Raw genomic sequence first — 21,524 nt, 5'->3', positions numbered from 1 at the left:
CCTAGATAGTTGTTGACCCCCTTCATCTGTCAGGAGTTGATGTTTGTGATGTGAGCAACATGGTGGAAGACTGTGTATGGAGGCTAGATGGAGCTAAACAACACAGACTAGCCAACATGCTCTTGTCACATCTAGACTTGTGCGTCTCTTACGACCCCTCTGAATAACAGAGGGTCCCTCCCTGATGGAACAGTTTCTAAGTCAGGACACTTCCACGGTGGGGACTCCCTGTGAGGCTGCTGGCTATGAGAAAAAAAAGTTAGGCTGCAGATTTATTATAAGACGGAGAGAACCTTTTAAGTTCCATGAAAGGGGGGAGCAGATAAATCGTGTTCATTTTCAAAGTTCTGTGGTTCTTACTCCCTCTTCATATATTCCATCCTCCTCCCATAGCAGTTCTTCTGAGAAAATAAATATTTAGGGATGATGTCTAAAATGTTAGGTGTTCCATAAAGATGTTAGGCTACCTCTTCAGCCTCGGTACTGTTATAGATTAATTGTTTTATATGCCTTTTATTTTCCTGCATAAGTAAACCTCTGATTATACCTCTATTGCCATTCATTCCTATTAGACTGGTTTGGATTTCTCCCTGACCAATATAGCTGCCATGTTCACACCTTTCTGGAACTTTGAGGGTTTATGACATAGCCCTTCTAGTAATTTAATAGGATCTCTGTGTGAACCACGGTGTTGGTGTAAGAAAAAAAAATCTGTGAAACGGTTCTATATTTAGCACCAGAGACCACATACTGTTGTCATGGAAACATCACAAACTTCAGTGTCCTAGTTTATGCTGTGGAAGGGTATTTTCATCAGACTTTTTGAATAATTCAGTAAAGGAAGAACTAAACCCACGCTCAGAGAGACTAGCTGACCTCTCAACCCCTCCCTGCACAAAACGCTTACAAAACCCAGGCGCTCGCTATACTTGAGAAGGAAAATAGGTAGTGCCTTAATGCGCAGACACACATTAAGGCTATAGCCTACTCCACACATGGCCCATACAACCTTGTATTAAACATTGTGTTTCTGTGTGTGTGTGAGAGAGAAATTTTCCCTTGTGTACTTTAACCATTTGTACATTCTTACAACACTGTGTGTGTATATATATATAAATATGACATTTGTAATGTCTTTATTGTTTTGAAACTTCTGTATGTGTAATGTTTACTGTTCATTTTTATTGTTTATTTCACTTTTTTATATTATCTGCCTCACTTGCTTTGGCAATGTAAACACTTGTTATGTGCTAGAAGCTGTTTCTATTGGCCCCAAGTGCAGATGGGTATGTGCGACGCTTGATGGCTCCAGAACACTGCAAGAAAATCCTGAAACGTCGATGTTTATGAAAAACGTATTTTCACCTCCCCTTCGTATTCCCAAAATATAACGGGATTCTTGTCGTCAGAAACAGACGCGCTTTTTCCGTTTACACCGAACGCCACACCCCTTACTAGGGGGGGGGGGGGGGTAGCCCCGTGGCGTCGCCAGGAGAAGAGGGGGAGGGGAGGGGAGGATGAGCGAGAGTGACAGTGACAAAGTGAAAATTTTGTTGGGAGTCGGAGTAAGGACAGCGCCCATGCTGAAATTGGATAGGCCTACCTTTTTATTCTCACATCGAAACATCGGACTATCGTTCTCCGGTCGGAATAGCGGCGAATGAAACATCGGATCCTTTGGACATGTACGTAACAACAGCAACTTGTAAGAATAATTTCCCTCCTCTTTTCTAAACCGGGGGTTTGCATTCATAGTGTAGTTTATAGTGTTATTTACGGCTTTCTCAAACTCTTCCGCTATGTGGCAAAGTGACAGATTGTGCATAAAAAGATGTTCTGGTAGGCTACTAAACGTTTTTAACTAGGCTTGGTTTTGTTCAAATTGAAAGAGCCAAGTCATGTTCTTCTTCTTTTCATTCTACCGGACAGTGGGGGGTTGGAAAATGTTGCCAGGTTGGGCGTTACGGGGTGGAGAGATTTGGGGTTGGGGAGAAGATGTCACGCTGTGGTTATCACCCGTAACGTGACCGACAATACATCCTTCTTTTCTTTTTTGGTGACCCAGAGGCGAAAACATCCACAACCACTGAGTCCAGGATCTCGAGTTTACCGGGTTGAAAACTTTGAGGCCATGTTCCAATTTAGTGGAGCATCCTAAACGCTGCGCAAGTGCGCTGTTTTGGAGTTGTTCGCCATGGCCTATGTCGTCCATTTATGTCTGTGTTTTTAGAGATTAAAGGATTATCCTCAATCTCTTTTTTTCACACCACTGGGTGTCTGTCAATCTGTCGATGGGTTTCTCTGCATCTATCCACATGGTCCTTCCTTTATAATCTGTGTTAAATCGTTTATTCATGCAGGTGACCAGTCCCCATCACCCCTACCCTGAATGTAACTCACTGCTTGTGCAGTGGAGGATAGTTTGAATGAATTTATGACGAAGTTCCACATGCACAACAGTGCAAGGCCACTGTCTCACAATGATGACCTCATGGTTTCATTGAATTAATGAATTTCTGGGATGGCAGGTAGCCTAGTGGTTACAGTGTTGGACTAGCAACCGGAAGGTTGAATCCCCTGAGCTGCCAAGGTAAAAAATCTCTCGTTCTGCCCCTGAACATGGCAGTTAACCTACTGTTCTAGGCCGTCATGGAAAATAAGAATTTGTTCTTAACTGACTTGCCTAGTTAAATAAAGGTTAAAAAGAAATATATTAATCTCTTCACTGACTACATTATTACTGTAATTCTAACCCTTTTTAGGGAGATCGTTCACAAGAAGGCCTTGTAAATCTTACAAAATTACAGTGGAGTAAGTCTGGCTGGCCAGCGCATGAACAGCAGGCCACTCTGTCACACACAAACACACGAAGCCATACTCTATGGACTTTATGCAAACCATCCAATATTTCTTGACCGTCCTGCGTTTGCATAAAGTCCATAGAGTATGGCTTCGTGTGTTTGTGTGTGAGAGAGTGGCCTGCTGCTCATGTGCTGGCCTGCTGAGTGTGTGGAACAGCTCTATGGAAACTCAGCCTCGTGGGTTAATTCTTACAATCTGTCCTTTGTGTGCGAGCCGCCTGTGGAGAGGATTAATAATAGCTAATGATCCCATCAACTGCTCACTAACACTGGTGAAGAAAGGGGTACACACACAGAAAAACATAAACATCACAAATATAGATCTACTGCAGTCTACACCTGGATCAAGGGGTGGCACTGGCAGGGATTGAGTTTCGGCATGTGTGTGTTTGGAGGTTCATGTCTGAGATGAGAAGTGTATGTGGGGGCTGCTGTGTTTTGTGTATGTGTGTTTGTGTATGTCTATGTTAGTGAATGTGTTGGCTGGTAAAAAAAAAAAGAATCCATAAAATGTAATAAAGACAGCCTTCATTTATCAGATTTGTTACCCAAACCACACCTCTATCCAAACTAAACCTGACCTTGACTAACCTAAACTAATCCTCTCATTGTCCGGCATGGATTAAGGATTAAACTGGACGCTTGGAATTCAGCATGGTCTAAGGATTTCACAATCTTAGACCAGAAATCACTTGGATAGTTCCATGGTGATGGTAGAGGTTGCATGTGTACATTATATTAAATAGGCTTCAAATTAAGATTATTTTAGTTGATCTGTCCATCTGTCCTTCTCTCCCTCTCTCTCTGCCTGCCACTTACTCTCTCACAGAAACACCCAACCATAAAGATGCAGGGTGGAGTAAGGGTAACTAACACTGTTTGGGATAGCAATTGGTAGTAAGTGGTGTTCTGTGTAAAAGGTAGGCTACTGCTGAGTCGTCATGTCAGTTTCATCTACAGGCATGTGGAGTTTTAGCCTCGCCTCAGCTCATTTACTGAATATTTGTGTTAATTTAGGTTTGGCCTTCGCTAGTAAGATCAACTTTAGCCTTTAATCCTTTTATCATAGCTAAGACACCTACCCTGTGGGGTGGCTGTAATGCTTATTACGGTACCCTCTTTTCTTGGAGAGGCTCTGTTCATGGTGACTGTACATGTGGCTGGTGTCTTGCTTGTTTAGACTGTTATTGTACTCTCTTTTCCAAAGTACTTCAACCAGAACATTTTGTAGTGTGTGTGTAATGCGTATGACACAGTGGACACACATGCAATCTAACAAATGCCTTGAATATATGAGCAGGAGGAAGATTGGCAGTTTTACACTCTTTCACACAGTCATACTCATATGTGTACACTTGCACACACAGATGGTTATATATTCCTGGCCCAAGCTCCTCTGTAGAATGTCCTGTGTAGAGTCAGCCATCATACTTCCTGTATTCAGGATTGGATGCAGAAGGGGAGGAAGTGGGGGGGAACCGGGTTAATGGGGAACAGGGAAGGAAAGGAGAAAGAGAGAGGAAGTAAAAGCACAGAGTGTTTGCTGGATTCAGTGTTGGTTGTTGTGGTTGTTGAGCTATGTACAATGCAGCCACATAGCATTGGACATGAAACAGCAGACAAGCTCTGAGGGAAGGAGGGGAAGTAAGTGAGTGGGAGCTAGGCTGTGTTCTTGTTAAGACTTCTGCCGAAGTCGGCTCCTCTCCTTGTTCGGGTGGCGTTCGGCGGTCGACGTCACTGGCTTTCTAGCCATCGCCGCTCCATTTTTCATGTATCCAGTTGTTTTGTCTTGTTCCCTGCACACCTGGTTTTCATTCCCCAATCAATCCATATGTATTTATTCCTCTGTTCCCCATCATGTGTTTGTGTTACGTGTATTTTGTAATTGTGGATATTGTTACGCGCATTACTTTTTTGGGGATTTAAAAAAAAAGGTTTTGTTGAATTTTACGCCTTTTTCTCCCCAATTTCGTGGTATCCAATTGTTTTTAGTAGCTACTATCTTGTCTCATCGCTACAACTCCCGTATGGGCTCGGGAGAGACGAAGGTTGAAAGTCATGCGTCCTCCGATACACAACCCAACCAAGCCGCACTGCTTCTTAACACAGCGCGCATCCATTTACATTTACATTTAAGTCATTTAGCAGACGCTCTTATCCAGAGCGACTTACAAATTGGTGCGTTCACCTTAAGACATCCAGTGGAACAGCCACTTTACAATAGTGCATCTAAATCTTTTAAGGGGGGGGTGAGAAGGATTACTTTATCCTATCCTAGGTATTCCTGAAAGAGGTGGGGTTTCAGGTGTCTCCGGAAGGTGGTGATTGACTCCGCTGTCCTGGCGTCGTGAGGGAGTTTGTTCCACCATTGGGGGGCCAGAGCAGCGAACAGTTTTGACTGGGCTGCGCGGGAACTGTACTTCCTCAGTGGTAGGGAGGCGAGCAGGCCAGAGGTGGATGAACGCAGTGCCCTTGTTTGGGTGTAGGGCCTGATCAGAGCCTGGAGGTACTGAGGTGCCGTTCCCCTCACAGCTCCGTAGGCAAGCACCATGGTCTTGTAGCGGATGCGAGCTTCAACTGGAAGCCAGTGGAGAGAGCGGAGGAGCGGGGTGACGTGAGAGAACTTGGGAAGGTTGAACACCAGACGGGCTGCGGCGTTCTGGATGAGTTGTAGGGGTTTAATGGCACAGGCAGGGAGCCCAGCCAACAGCGAGTTGCATCCAACCCGGAAGCCAGCCGCACCAATGTGTCGGAGGAAACACTGTGCACCTGGAAACCTTGGTTAGCGCGCACTGCGCCCGGCCCGCCACAGGAGTCGCTGGTGCGTGATGAGACAAGGACATCCCTACCGGCCAAGCCCTCCCTAACCCGGACGACGCTAGGCCAATTGTGTGTTGCCCCACGGACCTCCCGGTCGCGGCCGGTTACGACAGAGCCTGGGCGCGAACCCAGAGTCTCTGATGGCACAGCTGGCGCTGCAGTACAGCGCCCCACCTGGGAGGCCCCCGCGCATTAAGTTTTGTCTATGTTCCATGTTTGGCCACATTTTATGTTACTTTGTGCTGTCATTGACCGGAATAAAATGTGCGCCTGTTCACTACACTCTGCTCTCCTGCACCTGAATCCGCCTCCAATACACACTCCTAACAGAATCTTACACCTAACCATGGAGTCAGCAGGAGCAGGTACCCCGGTCAGAGGCGTCGAGGAACGCGGCTATGCTACATAATCTCGGTGCCATGATGGATCGCGTTGTCCAGACCATGGACCGCGCCTCGACCAGCTCAACCGGGGTAATCTCTACGCTTCCAGTCCAGACCCAGCTCCAGTGGAATTACGTCTCTCCCTTCCCAGGGAGTATGATGGGACAGCCGCACAGTGCCCAGGGTTATTTTTACAACTGGACCTATACCTGCCCACTGTTCACCCAGCTCCCTGAGGAAGGGAGAGAGTATCCGCCCTCGTCTCATGCCTCTCGTAGAGAGCTCTGGAGTGGGCAAACACTGTGTGGGGAGAGGAAGACGCAGCATTTGACCACATCGAGGAGTTTAAAAGACTCTTCCATTTGAGGCAAGGGACGAGAAGCACACAGGAATTGGCGCTGGAGTTCCGGACCTTGGCCGCCGGAGCAGGGTGGAACGACAGGGCCCTCATCGACCACTATCGATGCAGCTTATGTGAGGACGTCAGACGGGAGCTGGCCTGCAGGGATGCCACCACCACCTTTGACCAACTGGTGGATATGTCCATCAGGTTGGATAACCTGCTGGTCATCTGTGGACGTCCTGAGGGGGCTCAGTCGGTTCCATCTCCCAGCACTCCCGCTCCAGTGCCTATGGAGTTGGGAGGGACTGCGCGTAGGAAGGCTGGAGGAGGGGCCTTCACGTGCACCATCTGTGGCCGCAGAGGGCACACTGCCGGTCGGTGCCGGGTTGGTCCCTCTGGGAGTCGAGGCAGCAGGCAGGGCACTCTGACGTCACCCCTGGTGAGTATGCACCACTCTCATCCAGAGTCCTCTGTTGTCCACCTGTTTGTACCTGTTTATTTCCCTGAGTTCTCCCCGCATTCCCAGCATAAGGCGCTTGTCGATTCAGGCGCAGCTGGGAATTTTCTTGACAGAGCGTTAGCACTTAGTTTAGGGATCCTCATTATTTCTGTAGATAGACCTTTTCCGGTTCACACTCTGGATAGTCGACCATTAGGGTCCGGGCTAATCAGGGAGGCCACCATCTCCCTGGTCATGGAGATGCAGGGGGGTCACGATGAGAGAATCAGTCTCTTTCTCATTGACTCTCCTGTGTTTCCCGTGGTACTGGGCCTTCCCTGGTTGGCTCGTCATAACCCCCCCATTTCCTGGCAACAGAGGGCTCTCACGGGGTGGTCGCGAGAGTGCTCGGGGAGGTGTATAGGGGTTTCCGTTGGTGCTACCATGGTGGAAAGTCCAGACCAGGTCCCCACCGTGCACATTCCCCCAGAATATGCCGATTTGGCTCTCGCCTTCTCTAAGAAGAAGGTGACTCAATTACCACCCCATCGATTGGGGGATTGTGCGATAAATGTATCCCCTGACGTGTATCCCCTGTCGCAAGCGGAGACAGTGGCTATGGAGACATATGTCTCTGAATCCCTGCGTCAGGGGTGCATTCGGTCCTACACTACACCCGCCTCCTCGAGTTTCTTTTTTGTGAAGAAGATGGATGGAGGTCTGCGCCCGTGCATGGAATATAGAGGTCTCAATCAAATCACGGTGAGGTACAGTTACCCGCTACCTCTTATCGCCACGGTGATTGAGACAATGCACAGGGCGAGCTTCTTCACTAAACTGGATCTCAGGAGTGTGTACAATCTGGTGCGTATCTGAGAGGGAGACGAGCGGAAGACAGAATTTAGTACCACCTCAGGGCATTATGAGTACCTCGTCATGCGTTACGGGTTGATGAATGCTCCATCAGTCTTCCAATCCTTCGTAGATGAGATGTTCAGGGACCTGCACGGGCATGGTGTAGTGTTGTATATCGATGACATTCTGATATACTCCGCTACACGCGCCAAGCATGTGTCCTTGGTGCGCAAGGTACTTGGACGACTGTTGGAGCATGACCTGTACGTCAAGGCTGAGAAATTCCTGTTCTTTCAACAGTCCGTCTCCTTCCTAGGGTATCACATTTCCAAATCGGGGATGGAGATGGAGAGTGACCACATAGCAGCCATACGTAATAGGCTGACTCCCACCACGGTAAAGGAGGTGCAGCGATTTTTAGGGTTTGCCCATTACTACCGGAGATTTATCCGGGGTTTTGGCCAGGTGGCTGCTCCCATTACCTCACTGCTGAAGGGGGGTCCTGTACGTCTGCAGTGGTCAGCTGAGGCAGACAGGGATTTTGGTCACCTGAAGGCTCTGTTTACCTCGGCTCCCATGCTGGCCCATCCGGATCCCTCTTTGGCATTCATAGTGGAGGTGGATGCGTTAGAGGCTGGGGTCAGAGCCGTGCTCTCCCAGCGCTCAGGCACGCCACCGAAGCTCCACCCCTGTGCTTTCTTCTCGAAGAAGCTCAGCCCGTCGGAGCGGAACTATGATGTGGGGGACCGGGAGCTGTTGGCTGTGGTTAAGGCTTTGAAGGCGTGGAGACATTGGCTTGAGGGGGCTAAACACCTTGTCCTCATCTGGACTGACCACCGCAACCTGGAATACAACCGGGCAGCTAGGAGACTGAATCCTCGTCAGGCAAGGTGGGCCATGTTCTTTACCCGTTTTGCGTTTACCCTGTCCTACAGACCAGGTTCCCAGAATGTTAAGGCAGGCGTACTCTCCCGGCTGTATGACACAGACGAGCGGGCCATGGATCAGACTCCCATTCTCCCGGCCTCCTGCCTGGTAGCGCCGGTTGTGTGGGAGCTGGATGTGGGCGATGCGAACTGAGCCTGCTCCCCTCCAGTGTCCCGTCGGACTTCAGTACGTTCCGTCTGCTGTCCGTAAGCAGTTGATCTATTAGGCCCACACATCACCCTCCTTTGGTCATCCGGGGATCGTTCGGACGGTGCGCTGTCTGTCTGGGAAGGACTGGTGGCCCACCTTGGCTCGGGATGTGAGTGTTTATGTTTCCTCCTGCTCGGTGTGCGCCCAGTGTAAGGCTCCTAGACACCTGCCCAGATGTAAGCTACATCCCTTACCCGTTCCACAACGGCCTTGGTCACTCCTATAGGGTTGATTTTCTAACGGATCTTCCTCCCTCACAGGGGAACACCACAATCTTGGTCGTTGTGTATCGTTTCTCTAAGTCCTGTCGTCTCCTCCCTCTGCCTGGTCTCCCTACGGCCCTACAAACTGAGGAGGCCCTGTTTACACACGTCTTCCGGCACTACGGGGTGCCTGAGGATATAGGTCCCCAGTTCACTTAGAGAGTCTGGAGGGCGTTCATGGAACGTTTGGGGGTCTCGATCAGCCTTCCCTCGGGTTTCCACCCCGAGAGTAATGGGCAGGTGGAGAGAGTGAACCAGGATGTGGGCAGGTTTCTGCGGTCCTATTTGCAGGACAGGCCGGGGGAGTGGGCGGCGTTCGTGCACTGGGCAGCGATGGCGCAGAACTCGCTCCACCACTCCTCCACTAACCTCTCCCCCTTTCAGTGTGTATTGGGGTACCAGCCGGTTCTGGCACCGTAGCATTGGAGTCAGACCGAGGCTCCTGCGGTGGACGAGTGGTTCAGACGCGCGGAGGAGACCTGGGAAACCACCCATGGTCACCTCCAGCAGGCCGCGCTGCGCCAAAAGACCAGCGCGGACCATCACCGCAGTGAGGCCCCGGTGTTCACAACAGGGGACAGGGTCTGGCTCTCGACCCGAAACCTGCCCCTCTGCCTGCCCTGCTGGAAGCTGGGTCTGCGGTTTGTGGGGCTATTTAAAGTCCTGAGGAGAGTGAACGAAGTAGGTTACAGCTTCCCCCCGATTACCGCATTAACTCCTCGTTCCATGTGTTTCTTCTCAGGCTGGTGGTGGCTGGTCCGCTCCAGGAGTCTGAGGTACGGGAGGTTCCTCCGCCCCCTCTGGACATCGAGGGGGCCCTGGCGTACTCCGTTCCATCCGTCGGGCGGGGGGCCTTCAGTACCTCGTGGAGTGGGAGGGGTACGGTCCGGAGGAGAGGTGCTGGGTTCCGGTGGCTTATGTATTAGACCCTGAACTACTGCGTGAGTCCCACCTTCGCCGGCAGTACTGGGGGGTGGTACTGTTACGACTTCCGCCGACATCGGCTCCTCTCCTTTTTCGGGCGGAGTTTGGCGGTCGACTTCACCGACTTTCTAGCCATCGCCGCTCAATTTTTCATGTATCCATTTGTTTTGTCTTGTTCCCTGCACACCTGGTTTTCATTCCCCAATCAATCCATATGTATTTATTCCTCTGTTCCCCATCATGTCTTTGTGTAAGATTGTTTGTGTTACGTGTATTTTGGAATTGTGGATTTTGTTACGCGCATTACGTTTTGTCTATGTTCCGTGTTTGGGCACATTTTATTTTACTTTGTGCTGTCACTTTGGACCGGAATAAAAAGTGCGCCTGTTCACTACAATCTGCTCTCCTGCACCTGACTTCGCCTCCAATACACACTCCTAACAGGTCTGTTAAATGGCTCTCCTTCCCCATACGCATTTTGTCTTCTCCAATATCACTTATCTCGTCCTTTCTCATCAAAGGTCATGAAGGAAAGGATATTTGGGAAGGATGCATTTGAAAATAAGCCATGGAGTGGGATGGAGTATGGTAGAGAGTAAGAGGGGGAAGAGAGCGTGTGTGTCCGACCTGTAATGTCTTCCCTCCTGTTCCTTTACAGGATGTGTCCTAGGATCTATGGAAGCCACCCCGCCGTGCTAAGTCCTCCCAGCATGCAGTAGGGACGGTCCACCTTAACACCACAGGTAAGACACATGCACTCAATCACACGCACACCCACACACAGACAGACTCTCCAGACCTGAATGCTGTAACACACTGATGGCTGGCACGCAGAGAAAAGCAAGTCCACCCTGCAGTGTCTATGAACTGTGACCTTATCTTCCTCATTGAGCCAAATCTACTCATTGGCAGTAGTGTGTCTGTGTGTGTCTGGCTGCCTGTATGTGTACTAGCCACTTATCACCCCCTGTGGAGTATGAAGCCACTACAAGCAAACACCATTGCATGTGTGTGTGTTATTGTCTCTCTCTTAATCTTCAGTACTCCACTATGTCTATTACAAAGTATATTTCTCTCTGTGTTTAGTTCATGGCATCGCCCTCTAAAGGAGCCAGGATGTTTACAGGTTCTACCAAGAACCCAACCCCTAAAATACCTCAGCCTGAGAGGCTGGACGAGGTGTACTCTGCACTGAGGAGAGGCCTACAGTGAGCACACACACACACACACACACGACTGGCCTGACTGTTGTAGCAGACAGGTCTACAGCGATACAGGAAATTATTCAAAGTGAAACAGGAAATGACATCACAATGCTGTGTTCTCAGGTCATTCCTGCAGGTCCACCAGCTGGAGCTGGGCAGCCTGGGGCAGCAGATAAGAGAGAGCAAGAGAAATGGCCGTCTGGTGAGAACACACACCACCAATCACACCAGTCTGACAAGTACTAACCCATCATCACCACACTGGCCAATGCCGCTCGCACCATCCCACTTAGGGGACATTTAATTTCTCAGGACATTCTGTTAGAGTAATACTGTGTGCAAGGTGATGTTAACTGTTATATGCCTCCCTTCCTCTCTGCAGGGGTCTCTGTATGAGTTGGATAAGGTGGGTTTCAATCACACCAGGGGAGATGACTGTATTAATTCACAACTCTATTAATAAACTAATGAATATGTACATTTTGGGGTGATTTAATGACTGAATAACTTGTCTTTGATCTTTGTGCTTTATCAGCAAGTGAAGGCTATAGAGAGATTTATGCGTCGCTTGGAGTTCCACCTCAGCAAGGTATGACTTTGTGTGTTCATCTGCAGTGCAGTAAGATACCTGTTAGCCATACATTTGTCATAGTGTTGTCATAATGTTGTAACTACAGAGTAGACTCTGTTTTGTTATAGTATAACCATCTCTAATACTTTTTGGTAGCAGATTAAGGAGCTTTACAGGTCTGCATCACCATAGTGTTTCTGCACAGCTGTAATGTTGCTGTAACGTTCCAGGTAGAGGAGCTGTACGATGCTTACTGTATGCAGCGGCGGCTGAGGGATGGGGCCAGCAAGATGGTGGCAGCCTTTAACTCTGCCACAGGGAGCAAGGAGGCACGGGAGAGCCTGAATGAGGCCAACAGGGGCTACAGGGAGTACACTGAGGTAAGGAGCAGGGGCTTATGGGTACACTGGGGAGACGTGTTAGAGAACAAGGCTATTCTCTCTTTCATAGAGCCTTTTAACATTTAAAATAGCCATTTACAGAATGGAAAGTAAGGTAAAGTACGTCGTGAAATAAGTAACTTATCAGAAATAAGAGTTTGACCGCAATGTCATGTTGCTTTGACAACAAACATGACAGATTATTATTGATATGAATGGCTCATTCTCTCTCTCGATATCTCTCTCGCCTCTCTTTTTCTCGCCTCTCTCTCTCGCCTCATTCTCCTTCGTCTCTCTCTCTCTCTCTGCAGCACATGTGTTCGCTGGAGAGTGAACTGGAGAACCAGATGGGAGAGTTTCACATCAAGATGAAAGGTGAGTCATTTTCTCACCCCCCCCCCCTCCTTCTCCCACCAATTTGTTCTGACCCTCACTCCCATCTGTTCTTACCACCCCCTCACTCTCTTTCTCTCTCTCATTCTAGTGTTCTCCCTGTGTGCATATGTTATGTGCTGTAACTGTATGTCTCTTGTATTGCAGGTCTGATTGGCTATGCACGGTTGTGTGCAGGAGACCAATATGAGGTGAGAATAACTCATTGACACACACTCACCTACACCGACATATGCACACATGCAGTATACACACACACATGAGTAACTGATGGTACCCTTGACCCCCAGGTTCTGATGCGTTACGGGCGTCAGCGCTGGCGGATGAAAGGCCGTGTGGAGGTCAGCAGTAAACAGGTGTGGGACAGTGAAGACAATGTCTTCCTGCCTCTTATCACAGAGCTACTGTCAATCAAGGTGAGAAAGCCCTTTGGAAGGAGCATGATAGTGTTTATGATCAAATCAGTATTTACTGTAATTAACTCTGGATAAACGTGTTTTTGTTTATAATAACATGTATAATAACATATAGATATTATAAACATGTTTATAATAACGATATGTTATTACTGTATTGCCATATTATTATCACATTATTGTACACAAACAGCAAAAATACCCAGAACTTAACAATAGTCCTAAAAAAACATCACTTACCGCTACCATTCAACTGACTGTGGTTGTTTGTCCATTGTGGTTGCCAAGGTGACTGAGCTGAAGAGCTTGGCCAATCACGTGGTGGTTGGCAGCGTGTCCTGTGAGACACTAGACCTGTTCTGTCCACTGCCTCAGACGGTTGCTGTGGATATCAATGACTTGGGGACAGTAAAACTGAACCTAGAGGTCAACTGGAGGTCAGTCTCACCTCAATCATCCCTCTTTACCAATTCATCCCCTTGTCTCACCTCCCTCCACCTCAACCCCTGTTCCACCTTCATCTATCTCCCCATTCTATTGGTGATAGCCAAACCAGGCAATTTGTAAGAGAAAGAGTACTGTTTGTGTCAAGACTGACTCAGTTTGTCAGTAGTAATAACACACGATACAGCTGTTTCTATAATATATATCTCGAATGTAAATACAGTTGAAATCAGAATTTTACATACACTTAGGTTGGAGGTATTAAAACTCGTTTTTCAACCACTCCACAAATTTCTTGTCAACAAATTATAGTTTTGGCAAGTTGGTTAGGACATCTACTTTGTGCATGACACAAGTCATTTTTCAGTGGGTCAGAAGTTTACATACACTAAGTTGACTGTGCCTTTAAACAGCTTGGAAAATTCCAGAAAATTATGTCATGGCTTTAGAAGCTTCTGATACGCTAATTGACATAATTTAAGTCAATTGGAGGTGTACCTGTGGATGTATTTCAAGGCCTACCTTCAAACTCAGTACCTCTTTGCTTGACATCATGGGAAAATCAAAATAAATCATCCAAGACCTCAGAAAAAAAATGTAAACCTCCACAAGTCTGGTTTATCCTTGGGAGCAATTTCCAAACGCCTGAAGGTACCATGTTCATCTGTACAAACAATAGTACGCAGGTATCAACACCATGGGACCACGCAGCCGTCATACCGCTCAGGAAGGAGACTCGTTCTGTCTCCTAGAGATGAATGTACTTTGGTACGAAAAGTGCAAATCAATCCCAGAACAACAGCAAAGGACCTTGTGAAGATGCTGGAGGAAACAGGTACAAAAGTATCGATATCCACAGTAAAACAAGTCCTATATCGACATAACCTGAAAGGCCTTTCAGCAAGGTAGAAACCCTGCTCCAAAACCGCCATAAAAAAGCCAGACTACGGTTTGCAACTGCACATGGGAACAAAGATCGTACTTTTTGGATAAATGTCCTATGGTCTGATGAATGAAATATAGAACTGTTTGGCCATAATGACCATTGTTATGTTTGGAGGAGAAAGGGGAGGCTTGCAAGCCGAAGAACACATTCCCAACCATGAAGCACGGGGTGACAGCATCATGTTGTGGGGGTGCTTTGCTGTAGGAGGGACTGGTGCACTTCACAAAACGAATGGCATTATGAGGCAGGAAAATTATGTGGATATTTTGAAGCAACATCTCAAGACATCATTCAGGAAGTTGAAGCTTGGTCGCAAATGGGTCTTTCAAATGGACAATGACCCCAAGCATATTTCCAAAGTTGTGGCAAAATGTCTTAAGAACAACAAAGTCAAGGTATTGGAGTGGCCATCACAAAGCCCTGACCTCAATCCTATAGAACATTTGTGGGCAGAACTGAAAAAGCATGTGCAAGCAAGGAGGCCAACAAACCTGACTCAGTTACACCAGCTCTGTCAAGAGGAATGGGCCAAAATTCACCCAACTTATTGTGGGAAGCTTGTGGAAGGCTACCCGAAACGTTTGACCCAAGTTAAACAATTTAAAGGCAATGCTACCAAATGCTAATTGAGTGTATGTATACTTCTGACCCACTGGGAATGTGATGAAAGAAATAAAAGCTGAAATAAATCATTATCTCTACTATTATTCTGACATTTCACATTCTTAAAATAAGTGGTGATCCTAACTGACCTAAGAAGGGGAATTTTTACTTGGATTAAATGTCAGCAATTGTGGAAAAACTGAGTTTAAATGTATTTGGCTAAGTTGTATGTAAACTTCCGACTTCAACTGTATCTTGCCCTCTCTCACTTTCTCTCTCGCTCTCTCACACACTATCCTTCTCTCTCTCTCAGTCCGTTTGATAAAGATGACCAGACCTCGTCCTCCAGTACGGTTTCGAAGCGCTTTTTGTCCAATCAGAGCCCTCCAGACACACCTTCTATGCGCGAGCAGGTGTTTTATGTGAGTCACACCTCTCTCCCCAGCTTTAACCTATGCTTAAGTCAGCAGTTCATAATTGTCTGTAAAACCTAAATATTGTATTGTTTTATTGTTGTTATTATAACCATTGATTACTACTTGCTATTATTAGTTAAATTTTGTTCTGTTTCAGCTGCTCCCTGGCTGCTGTGTTTGTAGAGGTAGCAGTAGTGTGTGTGTGATTGTAGTAGAGGTGTGTGAGTATCAGTGAGCTGTGTAGGAGAGGACTGTGTGAGCGTACAAGAGTGGGTTGTGGTGCGTGTGAGTGTATTGGTGAGCTATGTGAATGTAGGAGAGAAGTGTGTGAGGATAGGAGTGAGTTGTGTGAAGAGTGGAGATCTGGTTGTGGAGTGAATGAGGGTACCAATGATATGTGTGAGACCAGAAGTGAGTATGAATGTAGATGTGGTCCGATTAGCTGTTTAATAGTGGTTGAGTAGTAGTCCAATTTCTCCCTCCTCTTCCTCGCCACGCCGAAGAGCGTTTCTCCTCGGAGCAGGACCAGACTGGGCCAACGCTGGTCAACGTTGGAGGTGTTCCGTTACACTTTGGCGGACAGGCTCTCTCCACCCAGCCGAATACACTCACAGTTGGTGTGTGGCTGCATACAGTTGAAGAAGTGTGGTTGTCTGTAGTTGAAATATGGTTGTGTGGTGGTTTTGTCATCAAGTCATGATTTTCAGTGTTCTGTACTTGGTAAATGTGAACTAGCCAGTGAGTGAGTCTTGGTCAATGTAGTCTGATCATTGCAATTTTCTGAAACGCAGTGCCATCTACGGAATTTGATTATTTTGTCCTTCAGATATATTGAAAATCATATTTGTATTTAAAGCATATGTTCAGTGCGCAGTTCTGGTGTAATTGTTCTGTCATAATGATGTTTTAGCCAAGTTAATTGTGTGACAGGAGGCCTCTTGAGTAGTGCAGTGGTCTAAGGCACTGCATCGCAGTGCTAGCTGTGCAACTAGAGATTCTGGGTTCGAGTCCAGGCTCTGTCGCAGCCGGCCGCGACCGGGAGGCCCATGGGGTGGCGCACAATTGGCCCAGTGTCGTCTGGGTTAGGGAGGGTTCGGCCGGAAGGGATATCCTTGTCTTGTCGCGCACTAGCATCTCCTGTGGCGGGCCGGGCACAGTGCACGCTGACACAGTCGCCAGGTGTTCCTCCGACACATTGGTGCGGCTGGCTTCCGGGTTGGATGGGCGTTGTGTCAAGAAGCAGTGCAGCTTGGTTGGGTTGTGTGTCGCTTCTCCCAAGTCAGTACGGGAGTTGCAGCGATGAGACATGACTGTAACTACTACCAATTGGATACCACGCATTTGGGGAGGAAAAAGGGCTGAAAAATACAAAGCAAAAAATTGTATGACAGGTCATCAAAATAGGAATTTAAATTCTCCTTTCCAGAAGGAAATAAAACAAATTTTACTCCATGTTTTGTCAGATGGACTCGCCTATTATTGATGACATATTTCTCTCTTCCTCTGCCCCACCCCTTCCCTCTCTCATTTATCGCTGTGTAGTATCTATTGAGGAGACCAGGGGAGCTGGAGAATGGTACAGTCTGGTCAAACTCCTCTGAATCATCAGACGACTCTTCCAGCCCAGCCATGGGACACACACACAGGATGATGGCCACTCACAGCCTGCAGACCACACCCACTATCCAGATCTCCTTCAATCCCCGCCAATCAAGCGTCTCTACCCCATCCCTCTTGTCCAATCAGGAGGAAGGGGAGCCAGACGCCACCAAGGGATTTGGCAAAACAGACTCTGTGAAGTGTACACTGATGAATGGCCATTTGAAGTGTTCACGATCTCTCAGCCATGTCAGTGAGAGAGCCATAGACTGTGCTTCGACTAACAGGTTGTCTGACCAATCAGTTGAGTCCTCTGAAACTCCAGAACCCCTACCCCGCTTAGACCTTGAAGTCTCCTGTGTGGCTTCTCACTGCTCTAACCAGGACATGCATGAAGCCTTGGACTTGCATGAGTCTGGGGGCCCAGAGTCATGTGTTTCAACCTCAGTGGATCAAGGTGATGCTCCTCCAGCCTCAACACTGCAGGCCGAGAAGCCTAGGGCTGGAGTTGAGCCTCTTCCCACAGACTGTGTACTGGGAGAGGGACTGAGGGAGGAAAAGTCCTCCGCGGAACACATTCACAGACTCCAATCTACTCAACCACAAGAGCTAACACTACCTGAAGAGACAGTGACTGTGAGTGTATGTGACAGTAGACATGTAATTGTGTGTGGGTAGACATGTAATTGTGTGATGTGTGTACTAAGTCTCTTTCCTCCGTAGGGTCGATCTCACAGTCGGTCCTTCAGCTTCACTCAGGAAGTTGAGACTGCCCTGGAGAGCTTTGATTTTCTCAACTGCTCTGACCTTGATGATGAAGAAGAGGAGGAGAAAGAACATGCAGAAGAGGAAGAAGATGAACAGAAGAGGGATGAGAAGGAGAAGGAACAAGAGAAGGAAAACGAGACAAGGGACTTTGCTGAGAGGTCAGCATTCCCTTCTATTATGTATCAGGCTCTAACTGAACTCATCCTGCCATCTAGTGTTTGAAAAGCGGAATGGTATGTGAATTTAGTTGAATCTGGATGGTGGATTTAGTTTGTATAATACTGGGTGAAGTTGCATAGTGCTGTTTTCTAATGCTCTACTCTCACGCTACTTTGAATGCGCCCAAATCCTTCCTATCCATTTCATAAGACAGAACTGTTTGCTCAATATTTTGTATTACACAGAGTGAGTCAGAGTCTGGGTGTGTGTGTCAGATTAAGTGTGTCAGATTGTGGTCTGTAATATTCTCCTTTTTGCTTTCCTCAGCAGTGATGAGTGTGAGGACGATGTTATAGAAATCATTGTCGAGGCCCCTGAAGGCTTCCGGAATGAGGACTGTCCTCCTCTAGATGCAGACTGCAGCTCTGAGGTAATGATAATGATCATGGGTTTATGCCTGTATAAATAGTGCCTTATGTTTCAGTGTTCTGAACTGTAGAGAACTTTGCATGTAACATTTACATAGGAGGAGGAGAGTAGCGAGCAGCTGCAGGCCTCCAGTGAGACAAAGGAAGAGCAAGAGGAAGAAAAAGAGAAGGAGAAAGTGGAAGACAAGAAGGAGGAGGAGCAGGTTACAGAGATGGACATCCCTGCCACAAAGGAGCATGGTGAGGGGGAATCTGCTGACTTGAGTGGTTTGAAGTGTGAGTGGTGTTGATCGAGATGTGTGTGTAATTTGTATATACAGTGATTTTGGAAAGTATTCAGACTTATTTTGTAGGATGTGCAAATGAATAAAAAATAAAAAACTGAAATATCATATTTACATAAGTATTCAGACCCATTACTCAGTATTTTGTTGAAGCACCTTTGGCAGCGATTACAGCCTTGAGTCTTCTTGGGTATGACACTACAAGTTAAATAAAAGTTGCCTAGTTAAATAAAGGTTAAATAAAAATATAACAAGCTTGGCACACCTGTATTTGGTGAGTTTCTCCCATTCTTCTCTGCAGATCCTCTCAAGCTCTGTCAGGTTAGATGGGGAGTGTTGCTGTAGAGCTATTTGCAGGTCTCTCCAGAGATGTTTGATTGAGTTTAAGTCTGGGTTCTGGCTTGGCCACTCAGGGATATTCAGAGACTTGTCCACTCAGGGATATTCAGAGACTTGTCCAGAAGCAACTCCTGCATTGCCTTGGCTGTATGTATAGGGTTATTGTCCCGTTGGACGGTGAACCTTCCCTCAGTCTGATGTCCTGAGCACTCTGGAGCAGGTTTTCATCAAGGACCTCTCTGTACTTTGCTCCGTTCATCTTTCCCTCGATCCTGACTAGTCTCCCAGGTGCTGCCGCTGAAGAACATCCCCACAGCATGATGCTGCTGCCACCACCATGCTTCACCGTAGGGATGGTGCCAGGTTTCCTCCTGACTTTACGCTTGGCATTCAGGCCAAAGAGTCTAATCCTGGTTTCCTCAGACCAGGGAATCTTGTTTGTCATGTCTGAGAGTCCTTTAGGTGCCTTTTGGCAAACTCCAAGCGGGCTGTCATGTGCCTTTTACTGTAGAGTGGCTTCCGTCTGGCCACTCTACCATAAAGGCCTGATTGGTGGAGTGCTGCGGAGATGGTTGTCCTTCTGGAATGTTCTCCCATCTCCACAGAGGATCTTTGGAGCTCTGTCAGAGTAACGATCGGGTTCTTGGTCATGGCCAGACCAAGGCTATTCCCCCAGATTGCTCAGTTTGGCCAGGCAGACAGCTCTAGGAAGAGTCTTGATGGTTCCACTGCGTTCTTGGGGACCTTCAATGCTGCAGACAATTCCTTCGACCTCTTGGCTTGGTTTTTGCTGTGACATGCACTGTCAACTGTGGGACCTTATATAGACCAGTGTGTTCCTTTCCAAATCATGTCCAGTCAATTGTATTTACCACAGGTGGACTCCAATCAAGTTGTAGAAACATCAAGGATGATCAATGGAAACAGGATGCCCCTGAGCTCAATTTCAAGTCTCGAAGCAAAGGGTCTGAATACTTATGTAAATAAGTTATTTCTGTTTTTTATTTTTTATAAATTAGCTAAAAATTATTAACCTGTTTTCGCTTCGTCATTTTGAGGTATTATGTGTAGATTGATGAGGGAAAAAAATATTTAATACATTTTAGGATAAGACTGTACCGTAACAAAATTTGGAAAAAGTCAAGGGGTCTGAAAACTTTCTGAATGCACTGTATTGATTGTGGAGGTGTCGTTGGTGGAGAGTAAGTTGTATTTATGCTTCATGCAGGTGATGAGGCATCCTGTGTTGAGGAACCCCGCTCCTCAACCCACAGCAGTATAGCCACCACTGTCCTTTAAAATAATGGAGATGCCACTTCTTCAGACCATTATCAGATGCCATCCTAATCCCACCACTCTCTTAAGAGATCCTTACCATTTCACCACTAACAGATCAAAGAGCTCCGCTCCTCTTCTCGATCAGACAATCAATTTCTGCCATGGAGTTCTTCTAGATCAGACAAGCAATTTCTGCCATGGAGTTCTTCTAGATCAGACAAGCAATTTCTGCCATGGAGTTCTTCTAGATCAGACAAGCAATTTCTGCCATGGAGGTGGAGATTGCGCAAATGAACATAAATATATTTGCCTCCCTCACTCCACTCGTGATTGAAAACATGAATGACTATTGTTGTCCACTCATCCAAAGGCCACGTGTACACACACAGTCACCTTACAGTGAAGATACATTTTTAGTCTAATGGAGCCTCTTCAATCAGAAAGTGCCTCAAGTTACAGAAAGAGGGATTGTCAGTTAACGAATACATGAAGAAAATGATATTTTTATTACGAACCAGAGAAGAATATGAATGAGTATAAAGAAGAGTTTTGATACATTGTTTATTTTCAGGATGACTTACAGATTGTGCACTATAAAAGATACAATTATTTACTGTTTCATATAAATAAATAATGTTGAGCAAATATGTTGCCTGCTTTCAGATGTTTAAACTTTATTATAAAAATCTGTTGGTTAACCTACTACATTGGATGGTATTTCTATGAGAGTACTTTCGGTGTGCTTTAAAAAAATCAGTATTTGAGAACGGCAGCAATGAAACAAAACCCCTCAAATGTTCTGTGCTGGCATCCAATACCCAAAAAGCAGAACTTTTACATCCATGACTTCCAGACTAACCTCTTTCTAAACTGTACTGCCCTCTCCTGGGTCATGATGGAGGACATATTCCCACAATATTATTTTAACCTTTAACTAAATTATTGATAATTGAAGGAGGTATATGGGATATACAGTGCTTGACTTGGACTAAAATAGGTGCTGGTACAAATGTTTGGTGCCGGTACTGTATATTTTTAGGTGTAAGAGCTCCACAATACTTTTGAGCTAATATTTTATAAGAGGAGTAGGAGCTCAAGCAGTAGAACGTTGGAGGTGCAGGTACTCCGCTCCAGTGAACTCTTGCCCAAGTCAAGCATACACTGTCATAGCCTGCTTCAATCCTTCCCAGCCCCACAATACATTTGTTATATAATGAAAGCAACATCTTTCACAAACTATTCTTACAAGCATGCATTTATGCTGTGGTTG

General features: G+C 46.8%; 1 protein-coding gene across 1 annotated transcript; it reads left to right on the top strand.

The window, feature by feature from the left end:
* Window positions 1-1,493: 1,493 nt before the first annotated feature.
* On the top strand, window positions 1,494-20,899 carry LOC115112308 (rho family-interacting cell polarization regulator 1-like). The gene is made up of 17 exons (XM_029639292.2): window positions 1,494-1,705; window positions 10,684-10,768; window positions 11,112-11,233; window positions 11,354-11,432; window positions 11,613-11,636; window positions 11,766-11,819; window positions 12,032-12,181; window positions 12,493-12,556; window positions 12,722-12,765; window positions 12,865-12,990; window positions 13,279-13,427; window positions 15,297-15,405; window positions 16,942-17,640; window positions 17,722-17,924; window positions 18,253-18,355; window positions 18,452-18,593; window positions 20,205-20,899. Exons 3-17 carry the CDS (start codon window positions 11,115-11,117, stop codon window positions 20,273-20,275), a joined length of 2,136 nt encoding a protein of 711 aa, XP_029495152.1. The 5' UTR covers window positions 1,494-1,705; window positions 10,684-10,768; window positions 11,112-11,114; the 3' UTR covers window positions 20,276-20,899.
* Window positions 20,900-21,524: the final 625 nt, after the last annotated feature.

The sequence above is a fragment of the Oncorhynchus nerka genome, linkage group LG27 (genome assembly GCF_034236695.1).
Source record: "Oncorhynchus nerka isolate Pitt River linkage group LG27, Oner_Uvic_2.0, whole genome shotgun sequence".
Taxonomy (NCBI): domain Eukaryota; kingdom Metazoa; phylum Chordata; class Actinopteri; order Salmoniformes; family Salmonidae; genus Oncorhynchus; species Oncorhynchus nerka.
Note: the sequence above shows the minus strand (reverse complement) of the source record. Positions and strands in the feature narration are given on the sequence as shown.

What these genes read in the sequence shown, in the direction of transcription:
- LOC115112308 (XM_029639292.2), top strand. Translation starts at nt 11,115, where the DNA reads ATGGCATCGCCCTCTAAAGGAGCCAGGATGTTTACAGGTTCTACCAAG. An exon ending in GCAAGAGAAATGGCCGTCTG is followed by an intron (nt 11,433 to 11,612) that starts GTGAGAACACAC and finishes TCCTCTCTGCAG; the next exon opens with GGGTCTCTGTATGAGTTGGA. An exon ending in CAGAGCTACTGTCAATCAAG is followed by an intron (nt 12,991 to 13,278) that starts GTGAGAAAGCCC and finishes GTGGTTGCCAAG; the next exon opens with GTGACTGAGCTGAAGAGCTT.